The sequence below is a fragment of the Vulpes lagopus genome, chromosome 20 (genome assembly GCF_018345385.1).
Source record: "Vulpes lagopus strain Blue_001 chromosome 20, ASM1834538v1, whole genome shotgun sequence".
Taxonomy (NCBI): Eukaryota; Metazoa; Chordata; class Mammalia; order Carnivora; family Canidae; genus Vulpes; species Vulpes lagopus.
In genome coordinates, this window is record NC_054843.1 from 7,515,978 (window position 1) to 7,531,596 (window position 15,619).

Consider the following 15,619-nt stretch of genomic DNA (forward strand, 5'->3'; position numbering starts at 1 on the left):
ATTTAAAGGAGTGAAATAATGTTTTTTTTTTTTTTTTACCATGATGCTACTGTATTAGAGATCAGTTAACAATAAGATTATCTGGAAAATCCTCAAATATTTTGAAATTATATAACAACATTCTAAATAACAATGAAGCAACAAAAAAAATCTCAAGGGAAATTAGAAATGTTTTAAAATCATTGAGAGTTAAAACAGATCAAAAGTTGCTACATGCAGCTAAAACAGTGATTAGAGGGAAATTTATGACATTAAATGCAATGAGAAAAAAGTTTTAAATAAATGATCTAAGCTTCTACCTTCAGAAACTAGAAAAAGCAAATTTAACCTAAAGCAAGGAGAAGAAATAATAAAGAATCAATGAAATAGAAACAAGACTGTAAACAACAGTAAAAACGAAACAAAAAACTGGTTGTTTGGAAAGATAAGTTTGCCAAACCACTAGCAATAGAGGGGAAAAAAAGGAGAAAACAGAATGACCAACATTAGGAGCAAAAGAGACACTACCACTGTAGATCCTCTAGAAATTACACAGATAATAATGAAATATTATGGGTAATTTTATGCTAACAAAGCCAACAACTTAGATAAAGACAAGTTTCTTGAAATACATACCTACCAAAATTGACTCAAAAAGAAAATCTGAATAGCCACATATTTATAAAAAAAATACATGAGCTACAATTAATAACTTTCTATCAAACACCCCCACTCATTATAGCTTCATAGATGAACTCTATTAAACATTTACAAAAGAAATAATGACAATCTTATATAAATTCTTTCAGAAAAATCAAGAAAGAATACTTCCCAAAAGTTTTATGAGATCAGCATAATCCTGAGATCAATACCCAATGAAGGTATTATATATAAAATTTTAGACAAATATCCATTTAATGACAAAATTCCTACCAATATAGACTAACAAACTGAACCCACTAATACAAAAGAAGATAGTTTATCAATTGAGGCCAAGTATGGCTTATCATAGGTTGAGCTCAATATTCTGAAAGTTCATATATTTTACTACGTAACAAGAGAAAAACCATATGATCATCTCTATAGGTGCAGAAAGCATGTGACAACTTTCAAAACCCACTCATGATTTAGAAAAACAAACAAGCAACACAAGTCTCTAAAAACACAGAAACTACTCCTTCAACTCAGAGAGAGCTACAAGAAATATAGCACCATATTTAAAAATATTGAATAAATGTATGCTTTTCCCACAGGATTGAGAAAATGGGAAGATGTCTGGTCTCACCATGACTACTCAACATACAGAGGCTCCAGCCAGTATAAAAAAACAACAAACAAAGCACATAGATTGAAAGAATAAAACTGTTCATTTGCGGAGGATATAATTAAATAGAAAGCCCTACAGAATATAAAAACAAAAAACTAGAATAGGTAAATTTAGCAACGTCTTAGGATACAGAGAAATAAAACTCAGTTCTATTTCCACATATCTGCAATGAGAAATTAGAAAATGATACTTTAAACATGATACCTAAATAGCATCAAAAAATTAAAAATTAACAAAATATGCCTGAGACTTCTGTACAAAACACTACAAAATACCGCTGAAAAAAATTAAAGACTAAATGGAGAAAACCAGGTTCACAGACTGGAAAACCAATACTGTTAAAATGTCCATTCTCCTGCATGGAATCTCAAATGCAAGTGAAATAGAAATTCCAGCAAGATTTTGGGTACAAATTTATAAGCGGATTCTAAAATTTATAGGTAAATAAAAAGGACCTGTAGGAAAAAAAAACAAAAAACAAAAAACAACAATTGAAACAAAAAAAGAGCTGATGGATTTACACTACTTGAATGTGAAAGACTCACCATACAGCTACAAAATTGGCACTGTGGTACTGGTTCAGGGCTGATAAACCAAAGCAACAAAATAGGGTGCAAATATAGACCCACACATAAGAGAGAAATTTGCTTTGGACAAAAGCTCCCAGATCAATAGGGAAAGGAAACAGCCCAACAAATGATGCTGCAACTCCTTAGGTAAGCATCTGGAAATGTGAACATCCACTCCTACACCTCATTCCATATTCAAGACTTAATTCAAGATGAACCACAGAACTCTAATCATAAAAACTAGGATAAAAAAATCTTTTGAAGAAAGCACAGAATACCCTCACAAACTTGAGGGAAGCAAAGATGTCTTAGTATACAAAAACAACTACTATTCATAAAATACAGTTGATAAATTTAATTTCATTGACATTATATTTTCCCCCTCATGAACAGATATCACTAAAAGAAGAAATAGGTAAACCATAGTCTAGGAAAAAATACTGACACATGTGACAAAGGACTTATATCCATTATATGTACAAAACTCCTATATCTCAATAATTAAACTCAATAATAAATGAGTAAAAGACTAGAAAGATATCACCAAAAATATATGAATGGTTAATAAGCACATATTGCTAATCATGGAGAAATACAAGTATAATGACTATACAAATCCATCATGGCTAATTTCAAAAAGACCAACCATATCAAACAGTGAGAATGTCCTACAACTAGAACCCTCCTCATACACTGTAGGGATGTAGAATGATGAAAATTTAGAGAACTGTATTTTCTCATGAAGGTAAACACACATATATCCTATGATCTGGCAACTCTACCTCTAGGTAATGACCCCAAAGAAATGAAAACACATGTGCACAAAAGATTTAAACAGTACCCACTACCCTTATTCATAATAGGTCCAAATCGGAAACAACTTAATGTCCACTGATAAACTAATATAGATAAATTGCACTATTTTCATTCAGTAGAATGTTATGAAGTAATAAACAAAATAACATTTGAAACACCTAACAGGGATGAATTTCCAAAAACAATGTTTGTTAAGTGAAGAAAGCAAAATAATAAATACTATAGGATTACATTTACATGAATTTTGCCTATGAATAGGCAAAACTAACCTATGGTAATAGTGGAGGTGGGATGGGATGACAAAAGAGTCACAACAGGACTTCTAGGGTGGGGGGAATATTCCGTATCTTGTATTAGGTAGTATTTACATTGCTGTATGTAAGATTAAAACAAAACAAACACTTAAGGTATGCCTATGTTGTACAAAAATTATACTTTAACAAAACAGAACCTTAATTCTTCATCCACCTCCCTCACTACAAAAAAAAAAAACACATATAGTAGATATAGATTTCATTACCAAGAAGCTAAAATGGGCTCTTGAAACATACGTTGAGAAATTAAAAGTAAAATAAAATCACTGAGAAAATAAACACAAATCCAATGAGAACACATGCAACTCAATTTATACTTATGCTTAAATTCCCTAGTGCATCCTTTATAATGTAAACATTTGGTTATAGAGTTGATGTTTCTGTCATCGCAAAATTTACTTCTATTCAAAAACAAAATAGTTATTTTATATTTTAAAAATTAAGTTTCTTAAGTCAGTTGCTAATTGCAGCTAAGGGAAATCTCATAAAACCTATAGTTAATATGTATTAAATGCAGGTTATGATACTTTCAATTTTAAAAAGGGAAAAGATTTCTCTTTTCATTTCTGAAATGCCTCCCTGAATAATTTTTTTTTATAAATTTTTTTAAATTTTTATTTATTTATGATAGTCACAGAGAGAGAGAGAGAGAGAGAGAGAGAGGCAGAGACACAGGCAGAGGGAGAAGCAGGCTCCATGCACCGGGAGCCTGATGTGGGATTCGATCCCAGGTGTCCAGGATCGCGCCCTGGGCCAAAGGCAAGCGCCAAACCACTGCGCCACCCAGGGATCCCCCCGAATAATTTTTTATAATACTCATAGCTCAATTTGGGAGAAATGAAAGGTTACAGCCCATAGTGGCTTAACTGTGGTTTTATAAGACAGGGATATGAATGGGATGGGATGAATGTTTTATTTAGAAAAAAGAAACAACAGGCACAAGAAAAAAAAAAAACACTTCAAAATGGAGAAAGTGGCAGCCTGTATTGCACAGAGATAAGAACTATAAAGGAGGTTTCATATCTTCCACCCTAATTCCAATCAACTGGTAGGAGCTACTTTAAATGCTGGGGAAACTAAGAAGGATTCCGAGGAGGCTGTGTTTTGGTTGAAGGGGAAAGGGGCCAGGCCTGAGAAGCTACTGATGTGGATAAAGGCAAAAGGACTCAGGAGGCCTGCATGGCATTACCCACCCCTTTCTTAAGGGGAGTGGGCACAATTCAGCTGCCAGATACTCCATTACCTGGAACTTTAATAAATAAAGCAGAATGCAGTAGGTTACAAATCAGCTGGGAAACCCTTAATTACAGATATATTTTTAAATATTCTAAAGAAAATCATTCGATAATGAAAGTTGAGACTCCACAGCTACATGAAGGTGAATTAAAGCAAACAACCATCATCTTCAGTTCACTGGAAATGACACCTGGTGGCAGCATCGCTAAAATGCAAGGGCAAAATAAAACTTGGAGCAAAAATAAAATCTCCTAAATATTAAGAATGCAAAACTAGAATCACAAGGTGTCTGGTATACATATCACATACAATCAGATATTTATATATGACATTCATTTTATACTAGAAATAAGCTAGATCACAACATACGATTATTTTCAGATACATAAAAAGTAAATCAAGATGCAAAATTGCTATCATTTACTCTGTTAAACTGACATCGCTTAAGGATCTGAAAAAACTTCTCAGCTAAAAGAAGATTACTAAAACAAACTTAGTGATGTGAAAACCTCACTTTGAGCATTTTGGAGATTTGACATTCCTGCTATCCATGCCACTGACCTAAGAATAAGAATCTCCAGGAATCTATCCAATGACTCTCTAAGTCAGTTCATATTCTTGTCACAAATTGCCTAAGTCAAAAATCCTTTCCCCCCCACAACTGAAATTTAAAAAAAAAAAAAAAAAAAAGGCGATTTACTGCAATTATGACCTCTGTTGCTCACAGCTGCAGTACTGTTAACTGGGACTTCATCACAGACCCACACTGTGAGGAAAAAAGGTCAAACTGACTGATTCTACTGCCGCAATGAGGCATGGGGGTTTGATTGGCTGTCTCACAAAGCAGAAACAGACATTTAAGGCTAAATGAAGCCTTAACTCCGACCATGAAACAAACACTGGTCCAAACAGACACATCAGGTCAAACTACACCCACCATCTAAAGAAGCTTACACCAACGTTATTAATCAAACTGTTAACTGAAAACACAGATTTCAAGTAATGCAAGATGAGCTACAGAAAGAAAGACAGCTCTCGTAAAATAAGTAACAAAGACTCAAAAAACAAAGTTTCCCTATTTTACCCGTTTTCCATCTTTGGTCTTCTTTAAGTTCCAAGTGCCATCTGGCAACTTCTCAAAGAACTTTCTTGCTTTTGGTGCTTGGTCAAGAATATGAGCAGGTGGGATACTCAGAACTTCCACTATTTTATTCATCTGATCTACCTGTATTGAAAATAAAAATTAAAAAGCCTGTAACTTCCACTGTAGTACATCCTAATTCTGTTCATCCATCCATCCATTCATTCCTGAATTATAAAACAGAGTACCTCCCGAGTGTCAGGCACACCTCCAGGCACTGAGCATACAATCATGAACAAAAGAGAAACTCCCTGTCGCCCTGCAGTCCCCTCATGCCATACAGGACAGGGCAGACAATTAAACACATAAAATCAAATAACCATCAAAAAAAAAAAAAAAATCCCAGAGGCTTAATAAAGTGTGGACCAAATAAAGTATATTTTTAAGTGCAGATTCATTCGCTCAAATACAAGTGTCTACTACATGCTAGAAACCACACACAGAGCAGTAAATAAAACGGATAAAAATCCCTGCCAAAAAGTTGGTATCATAGGGGGAAGAGATCACTAATAGACAAATACACAGTTAAATATATTTTGTCCATGACAACTAAGACCTATGGAGGAAGGAAAAGGGATGGAGAGTGACAGGGGGCACATCCACTGGTACTAGAGGATCACGGAGAAGACGGAGGAGCCGAAGATCTGTGGCCAGGAGGGAAGGAGCCACATGCCCCCTGGGGAAGGGCCTCTAAGGCACAGGGAAGAACTAATGCAAAGGCCTCAGTTAGTCTGGGCCTGTGGCTACTGTTTCCAAGGGACCACAGAGTAAGGCTGTGTGCTGGCAGAGAAAGTAAGGGAGGCAACACTGCACAGAGGAGGCAGGAGGTAGAGGGAGTGGGGGGATTTTTGAGCCACTCAAAGGACTTGGATTTTACAATGAATAAAATGGAAGCCACTGAAGTTTCAGGTGATTTAAGAGAACATAATTGTATTTTATAACAAAACATTATCAAACACACACTATGCCAGTTACTGCCCATGAGTGGCTCACAACCTATAGTTCGAGTGAATTAGCAAGATGGAAGGGACAGGTTTCTGATACGATATTAACAGCTATATAACCCAGTAAAAGTAAGTCATTAAATTTCATTGGCCATTCTCTCTTATTTATAAATGCATGGACTGATCAAGATCTGTTATGCGTAACTTTTCTTTAAAAAATGAAAACTTCACAAGGTTTTAAACCAATGAAAGGCCAATTCCTCTGACTGCCAGAGAGTATGACTCTCCCATGCCCTCCTAGGCACTGGCTCTGATCTCCAAACATCTTCTAAGAACATAGATTGAAAACCCATGAATTAGAATAATTACACATAGTGTGTAGCTCTAAAATTTTATAATCTTAATTCACCCTCAATTATTCAGATCAAATACCTAATTAAGGCTACTGGTCATCACTTCTTTATTCCAAATCATATTCTCAAAATTTACACAGTGATGTTTACATTGTTTTCAGAGTGTCCCTCAGGCCTTTTTTTTTTTTTTTTAATTTTTATTTATTTATGATAGTCACAGAGAGAGAGAGAGAGAGAGAGAGAGAGAGAGAGGCAGAGACACAGGCAGAGGGAGAAGCAGGCTCCATGCACCGGGAGCCCGACGTGGGATTCGATCCCGGGTCTCCAGGATCGCGCCCTGGGCCAAAGGCAGGCGCCAAACCGCTGCGCCACCCAGGTATCCCTCCCTCAGGCCTTTTATCATTATTTTTGTTATACTGAAAATCTGTAAAATCTAAATCAAAAGGCTTAACGCGGGATCCCTGGGTGGCGCAGCGGTTTGGCGCCTGCCTTTGGCCCGGGGCGCGATCCTGGAGACCTGGGATCGAATCCCACGTCGGGCTCCCTGCATGGAGCCTGCTTCTCCCTCTGCCTGTGTCTCTGCCTCTCTCTGTGTGACTATCATGAATAAATAAATAAAATCTTAAAAAAAAAAAAAAAAAAGGCTTAACATTTCCTAAACTAACTTACTGTTCTTACCAGCAAATTAAAAAACCTCACCCATCTCAAAATCCTAAATTCCCCATTAGGATAATTGAAAAAATTTAAAAATGGATAAATGCAAATTCAAAACTGACCCAATATTTGAATATTTAAATTGGTAAGTAGGCATCTTTTTCTAAAAAACAATTTTCAGATTACACTGTCACAGATTACAATCAAAAACAAACTGTGAAAAAAGAGTTTTGAAAGCAATCCATTATATACCTCATTGGCTCCACTGAACAGAGGTTCTCCAGTGTGCATTTCAACCAAAATACACCCAAGGGACCACATATCGATAGCAAGGTCGTAAGGCATTCCCAGCAGCACCTCTGGAGACCGGTAAAAGCGACTCTGAATGTACTGGTATATCTGAAATACAAGTCAGTATCATGTTAATTCCAGCATAAGTTTTGTTTAATTATGCTCAACGCTGAAGTACATCTATCTAATATTACCAGAAAAAGTAACCACCTATCCCCTGAATTTAGGTTCTGTTGACAGATTTCAACTTGCTACTACAAATAGTGTTTAAATAACTAAACACTTCAAGAGAGCAGTTACTCTTGACTGTGAAATGCAAAACATACACAATTCAGGTCCTTCCATTTATTCCAATCCTAACTGGTAATCAAAATACACACCTTAAAACAAATAATTATGCCTTATCAGAAAAAAGATTATTATTGAAAACAGTTTGTTTCCCTATTAATTCTTCTTTCCTGCTCCGGCTGGCATTTGGTTAACCATAAATTTAAGGCCTCAATTGTATCTAAATTAACCTAAAGAATGTTTTTTAGCATTAAAGTCAAATAGACTCAGTACAACGTAAATGAAAATTCAGATGTACTAACCACACAGATAAATTGGAAAACCAACTGGGAGTCGTTTCTGACCAATCACTTCTTCCCTATACTGTCCCCTTCCACCTCAATCTAAGACCTCTTAGAAAAAGAAAATCTTGAAATGGATAATTTTCAATGAAGTAATCGAGAATATCTTGAAAGACCAATTCATCTTCCCTTAGCCCCTGTAAATTTGTATCTAGAAATATCATGAAAGCAAAGAAAGTTTTATTTAAAAAGAGAAAGAAACAAACAAAATCCTAATTAAACATCCTCACTTAACACTCAAACTAGGCAGCCATCAATCAGCATGGTGCTGCTTTCTCATGAATACTTTTGTGGCTCCCATCTAAAACTCCAGCCAAATCTCCAAGAGTAATCTGATGCCCCCATAAGCTGGTCACTTCAACCTTAATGCTGTATCAGAGTGAAGAAACTGAAATTCAAAAGGGCCAGGAGGAAGTTACTACATTTCCAAGTATCTATAGGCCAACAGCATTGGTAAAGCCGCAAAGACTCCCTACTACTGAAATCGTCTTATTGCACAGCTTCTGCAAGAAGTTTATTTCTCACCTATTCCGTCTGGTTATCTCCAACGCTGTGCACCTAAATCCCCTGAAATACACCAGCCCTGCCACCTTCTGAGACTGAGTCTGTAGATCTAGGGTAAGGCCACCACATGTGTATTTTAGAAAGGATCTCTCATTCTAATCTGATAAACCCACATTTAAACCTCACTGAGCTAAAGGGTTAATTGTCTTAGTTTGGCTGGTGAGACATAATAGTACTTGGTATTAGTACAGAACATATGATTTTATTTAAAAGGGGGGGAAATTTTTCCAAATCCAAATCCATTCAAAGGACTCTCAAGATGGGCATGTGTTTTCCATTCACGATATACTTTACCCACATGAACAACTATGCACATCTTCTGATTTTCAGGGGCATCTGAAACTGCAAACTTTGCTTTCTAATCCTTCAATTTATCTCAGTGATCTACAGAACACTGCTACCAATGAGTAAGTTGCAGAAAAAAACAAGCCAGATAACCCTGTGAGCTGACTATAAATCTTCATGATTAAAATAACCAGCCATATTTAAAACATGGGGAAAAAACTGCACAGGACAAGACTCTCACTAATTTGGAAAAAAGAAAACTAGAAAGCCAATACATAATAGTATCTGAATGTTAGTTGTGGTTTTTCATGTTTTTCCCCCAAGAAATGCAGTTTCAGCACTTCCAAGTAAACAGGAACAGGGTTTAAAAATGAATAAAATATTATTAAATGATTTTAATTCCTTTCAAGAAAAGAGCAACCTATCACTTCTGTTTTATATGTGCAACACTGTTAAGAGTAGCTTTCGTAACACTAGAAAGAATAGCAGGAAAAATCTGGTTTCTTAGCTAAACCTGAATCTATTTATTGCTACAGATAGGTCTGTTTTTAGCAGTCTGAGGAAAACCAGTTAGGACACGTGTCAAAATTTATATAGGGAAAAAGAGACTTACACTTATTTATCAAAACAAGTATGTCTAACCAACTGTGTAATTTCTGTACTATATCACCATGTGTAATGCAAAATTACCTATACTGTAACACATCAGTTTTTAAAGAAAACATTTATTTTGATCTACCTTTCAAGAAGTATTTCACAGCACAGATTCAGTGTTCTAGTACTGGAAAATCCCCAAATTCATACTAAACCCGTTACTTACAGAATATAGCTACAAATCACCTAATATTTAATTCACTCATCTCCTATTCTCTCTCCCTTTTAGGCATACATATGATTTTTTTTTCAAATCCACGTTTAAAAAACTAATACCTCCTAATTCAGAATCTTATATTTGCATTTTAAGAGAGATTTCCCTCACAATAGGCTTAACACAATGTGATTCAAGTGGCACATTTTAAATATAACCATCCTGAAATTATTTCCAAATTAGATATAAATAATAACACTTCAATATCTAACAACACTATTTTATTTAATTGTCTTAATTCCCAAGTCCTAAAATATACTTACCCTCTGCCCCAACTGACAAGAACTGCCAAAGTCAACGATCTTGATTGCACTGCGTTTGGGGTTACAAAGAAGGATATTCTCAGGTTTTAAGTCACAGTGAATGATACTAAGTTCTGGAGTCGCGAGGAAAAGCAGTGCAGTGCACATCTGCTGTGCAAACTTTCGTGTTAGGTTCAAAGAGACACCTCGAAAATTGGTGTTCCTCAACAAGTCATAGAGGTTGTAGGACAGCATTTCAAAAACTAAACAGAGATGGTTTCGAAACATAAAGTGGCGTTTCAAATGCACTGAAAGAGAAAAAAAAGTTTCATTTTAAATTATACACACCAATAAAATGAGACTAATGTATGCACGAACTCTCAAACAATCTACAACATTTCAATGTCAAATGGAGAGTGAAAATCAAGTTAAAATTTGGAGATCGGCATTCTGCAGTAATAGCACAATCTATAATCAGTCAGGAATATCTAAATTGTTCGTCTGCTGAATTAAACAGGTGTGGTGTCTGCCAATAAGCAATATAATGTTAGAAGTACCACTAAAATGTTTTGTTTAAAAAAAAAAAATGAAGTCAGATCTGGAAACACAAGCAGCAAAGTGACAAACAGAACTGAGAATACTTCAGTAACTTTATGCTCACTTCTACAAGAACGCATTTTTTACTTCCTGAGAGCCCAACCTCAAAACTTCATCTAAGCTCCACCCACGGGGATCTCCAGGTTGTGACAGTGCCGTACTTGGCAGCTCTCTCTGGGAAGGCTTTCCGGCTCTGATACATATCCACATTCCGCTGTGCTGAGCCTTACATCTCACTAGTAATTTCCTGCAACAATTGTCAAAAGACATAGATCTTTTTTTCTTTTAGGCAAATACAGCAAATATTTGAAAAGCATGCTTTACAAGATATTAGAGTTCATAATCAAGGCATCTGATTATGTTCATCAAGCTGGTATATGGGATATCTTGTGCAAAACAGAAGGTCTGGGGAAACTTGAAAATGAAGCTCAATCACAAGAATAAATTATAAGACTTATGAATGAAAAAAGAGTGTAAGAAGCCATTACATGCTATGACTGCTGACCCTCTAAAAAGGCTTAATACTCACTAAATTGCTTCAAAGATCGTGCTTTTAGTACTAACACTGACTGCACATCAGATGAGGTCATTCAATAAAGTAAAGTGCTGCCCTTCCCTGTAAAATTCTTATATATACCAAACTGAACCCTTGTAACTCAATTGGATTGACATAAAACCACCATCTGTCAAGGTTACCTTCATTTTGGTCTTTTAGTTTCATAAAAACAAAAGTTTCTCTACAGATCTATCTGGAACTAACTATGGTGGTATTCGATGTCTGGTCCCTGAGAAAGGGGGGATACACTGTGTTGTCCTGGACTGCCTTCATCTCGGAGTAGTGCAGCAGTGCATGATTGTTTTTACATCATTCTTGATACATATGATCCAAAGTTAGGATAAAGAACAATACAAATACTAAATGACTCTACAGGAGTCTACAGTACAACTCAACACTCAACAAATAAAAAGAATCTTTAAAGGTTACATAAGAATGTATAATATCTGCTCTTAATAATCACTGAGGTTCACAGGTTTAATATTAAAAACAGCTCCACATGCAACAAAGACCCCCCAGAGGGGATCCCTGGGTGGCTCAGCGGTTTGGCACCTGCCTTCAGCCCAGGACATGATCCTGGAGTCACGGGATCGAGTTCCGCCTGCTTCTCCCTCTGCCTGTGTCTCTGTTTCTCTCTGTGTGTGTCTCTCATGAATAAATAAATAAAATCTTAAAAAAAAAAAAAAAAAGACCCCCAGAGACATGGTCAAGAGTTTTAATTTGATTAGATAGTAGCCACAAAAAGAATGCAAAAAAGTAACTGATGTCAGAATTCCAATGTAATTATAAAAATTCTTTTAAGAAGCTCTGTGATTAGGGGCACCTGAGTGGCTTTGTGGTTGAAGTGTCTGCCTTTAGAACAAGTCATGATCCCAGAGTTCTGGGATTGAGTCCCACATGGGGAGCCTGCTTCTCCCTCTGCCTATGTCTCTGCCTGTCTCTCTCTCTCTGTGTCTCTCATTGATAAACAAATAAAATCTTTAAAAAAATAAAAATAAAAAAGAAGCAGCAGCAGCAGCTCTGTGATTAGAAAGTTCTACAATGGGGGTGCCTGGCTAGCACAGTCAGTAAAGCACCCAACTCTTGATCTCAGGGTCACGAGTTCAAACCCCACATTGGGCATGGAGCCTACTCAAAAAAAGAAAGTTCTTCCAATGGAAGATCAATCTACTTGGTTCCACTTGACTTCCCAATTCATTATTCATTTACTGAGTATCTACAACGTGTTGAGCTAAAGACACTGTCAAAGAAATTTCAAGCACAAATATATTTATATTTACTGATCTTTTTAACTGAACTTTGGGGATAATGGAGAGTCAGCAAGACTCTGTTCTAGGCGTAAACTGAATTTTCTTTTAACTAGATCACGGCAGGTATCAATAATCCAGGTGAGAAATTATGCTCATGGTAAAGCAGTAGACTTTTTTAAAAGTTTCAACAACTTAAGATTACAAAACTCATTCAAATGAATTATATTTCTCAATCACTTCAAAACAAAAGTTATGACTCTGTGACATCTTAAATTTAAGTATCAACTCTCCCAGCAAGGCTAGGTCTAAATCTAAAGTTCTTGTTTGTTTTCCAATACAGAATCTCAGTTTCTTGAGACATTGTGCATTGACCACCTGCCTATATAAGAACTTAGAAAAATAACTCACCCCAAAAAATACCTATCATGATTAATGCAACAAATCATCATTAAAGTCAGTTTATTAAAAACAAAAATGACAGGTATTATTATATACAAATGAGTGGCTAACATTTATTGAATACTTACTATATATGTGCCATGTTTTCTTTCAATAAAGCTGAATTAAAATGTTACAATAATGCTATCAACGTTTTCTCTACTACTTAAGCACTCAAAATACAACACACAAGAATGAGGAGGAAAAACTGGGGAGGCATGTCCAGAGATTACTTTTTAAGTCAAGTATCCTTCAAATGTCCTTCTTGTGCTTCTAAAGTCCCTTGAATGGAAACAGGCTCAAACTCACACTAAGTTATGACTGTTGTAACACTTACTGTTCAGTGACTATGAAAAGGTTTTAAATACAAATGTTATTACTAGGGATTATATCATAACTGCAGAGAACAAACTAAGCAAGAAAAATTAATACTGTAAGTTCATTTTATGGTAACACTGGGGAATGAAGGGTGTTCATAAATGAAATCTAATCTTGGTATCTGAACCTTACACTTTTTTTTTTTTTAATTTTATTTATTTATGATAGGCACACAGTGAGAGAGAGAGAAGCAGAGACACAGGCAGAGGGAGAAGCAGGCTCCATGCACCGGGAGCCCGACGTGGGATTCGATCCCGGGTCTCCAGGATCGCGCCCTGGGCCAAAGGCAGGCGCTAAACCGCTGCGCCACCCAGGGATCCCTGAACCTTACACTTTTAAACACTCATTTTTTTGTTTGTTTGTTTGTTTCCACTATTTGGGACAGACTCAAGTACCATAATGCCCTACTTATTCGTAAAAAGGCATTTGTTAAATAAAATTTAGCCTCATGTTTATCAGGCAGAGTTGCTATGTACACATGCCTACAGGAACTTCTATAGTTAGTTGATTCTAAGGGTCTCGATACTAAAATTGATGGCATCTTATATTTATACTCAGCAACAATTTGTTTCCTAGTGGCACACAGAATAATGTGGTCTTACAATCACTGGCATCATAGATTTGACTGAGAATGGTACTAAAGAAGATAGAATTATTGATGTTATGCCCAAATATCAACTGATCCTAGACTTCACTATATATATATTTAAGATTTTACTTATTTGAGAGACAGAGAAAGAGAGTGCATGAGGAAGGGCAGAGGGAGAGAAAGGAGCAGGCTTGCCACTGAGCAGGCAGGGAGCCAGGCTGAATCCCAAGACCCTGAGATCACCCTGAGCTGAAGGCTGATGCTTAACCCACTGAGCCACCCTAAGTGCCCCTAGACTTTACTGTTTTCATAATTCCATCTCCTTTTTGTTTTCAGGAAGGCAATGAAACACAGAGTCTAGATTTAGGCACAAGTTAGGTTCAGATGCTGCAGGGCCTTAGGAACTTGGGTATAAACTGTCTATGATATAAGGATTCCCCCACTTTCCTTACAGGACCACTGTGACTATTACAGATGATGGAGAAAAGCACAAGGAATAGAATAGGAGTTTATTTAATAGTGGCTATTACCTCTCTTCTGTTGTAGTAAGTCTTAACAGCTTCTAATGCTGCCAAACTGACAAAGCCTGGGGAGGAGCCTGAGATCGTGGCTCAGACATTCCAAAACGGGTTAATAGGTTAGCTTACCTCTAATTTCTAAGCTATATTAGAAACGGCTGAAGTTACCCAAAAGAGGATTCCTGGATAAAAGTACATCATTATAGGAAACAAATGGCACTAGTAAGTTGCAAAATATGACACTATTCTTGTTTCTAAATTATAGACCACTTGGAATGCACATTCCCCAAGATTTAGATTACTGCCACATCAAGTAACTTATGCTCCAAAAGAAATAAACAGTTGAATTTTTAATCTATCGCTTTAAGATAATTTCAACATATTTTCATATAAAAATAACCATTAACTTAAACTTCTGGTCCATGTGAGGGCACATGGCTTTGTTTGTCTGTTTGTTTACCTATGTAGTATTTCATTTCAGTGTCATGTTTGTTCATGAGCTCAAGAAGTCGCACTTCTATCTGGGCTTGATTCAGAAAAGCCTTCTTGTTCTTTATTATTTTAATGGCAACCCATTCTTGCTCCACACGATCATATGCCTTTACAACCTAAAAGAGAAAAAAGATGAATAATTCTCTATTTCATTAATGGTGACAATTTCACAACATTTTACAATTAATCTCCCTATTTATTTATAGACTGCTTTATTTATTCATGAGAGACACAGAGAAAGAGGCAGAGACACAGGCAGACGGAGAAGCAGGCTCTCTGAGAGGAGCCCGATGCAGAACTCGATCCCAGATCCCGGGATCACACCCTGAGCCAAAGGCAGACGCTCAACTACTGAACTACCCAGGCGTCCCTTACAATTAACTTTAATTATATATTTATCCAATTCTTATTTTTCTGACCTCCGTAAGTAGAGGATGACCTATTCCTTTCCATTCAATATCATCCACTTACTACTTTAATAGTCAATTTTAAGTCAATCTATTCTTTTTTTTTTTTAAGATTTTATTTATTTGAGAGAGAGAGCACACACGCATGAGCATGAGTAGGGGGAGGCACAGAGGGAAAGGGA

General features: G+C 36.2%; 1 protein-coding gene across 5 annotated transcripts in view; it reads right to left on the reverse strand.

The window, feature by feature from the left end:
- Positions 1 to 15,619, reverse strand: part of DYRK1A (dual specificity tyrosine phosphorylation regulated kinase 1A) — a 144,352-nt gene that overhangs the window by 11,908 nt on the left and 116,825 nt on the right. For all 5 annotated transcript variants that reach the window (XM_041735268.1, XM_041735267.1, XM_041735264.1 and 2 more), the window contains 4 exons: positions 14,999 to 15,146; positions 10,234 to 10,520; positions 7,586 to 7,732; positions 5,326 to 5,466 (listed from right to left, as the gene is read on the reverse strand). In XM_041735268.1, coding sequence (XP_041591202.1) covers positions 5,326 to 5,466; positions 7,586 to 7,732; positions 10,234 to 10,520; positions 14,999 to 15,146 — 723 coding nt within the window. The remainder of the gene's footprint in view (positions 1 to 5,325; positions 5,467 to 7,585; positions 7,733 to 10,233; positions 10,521 to 14,998; positions 15,147 to 15,619) is intronic.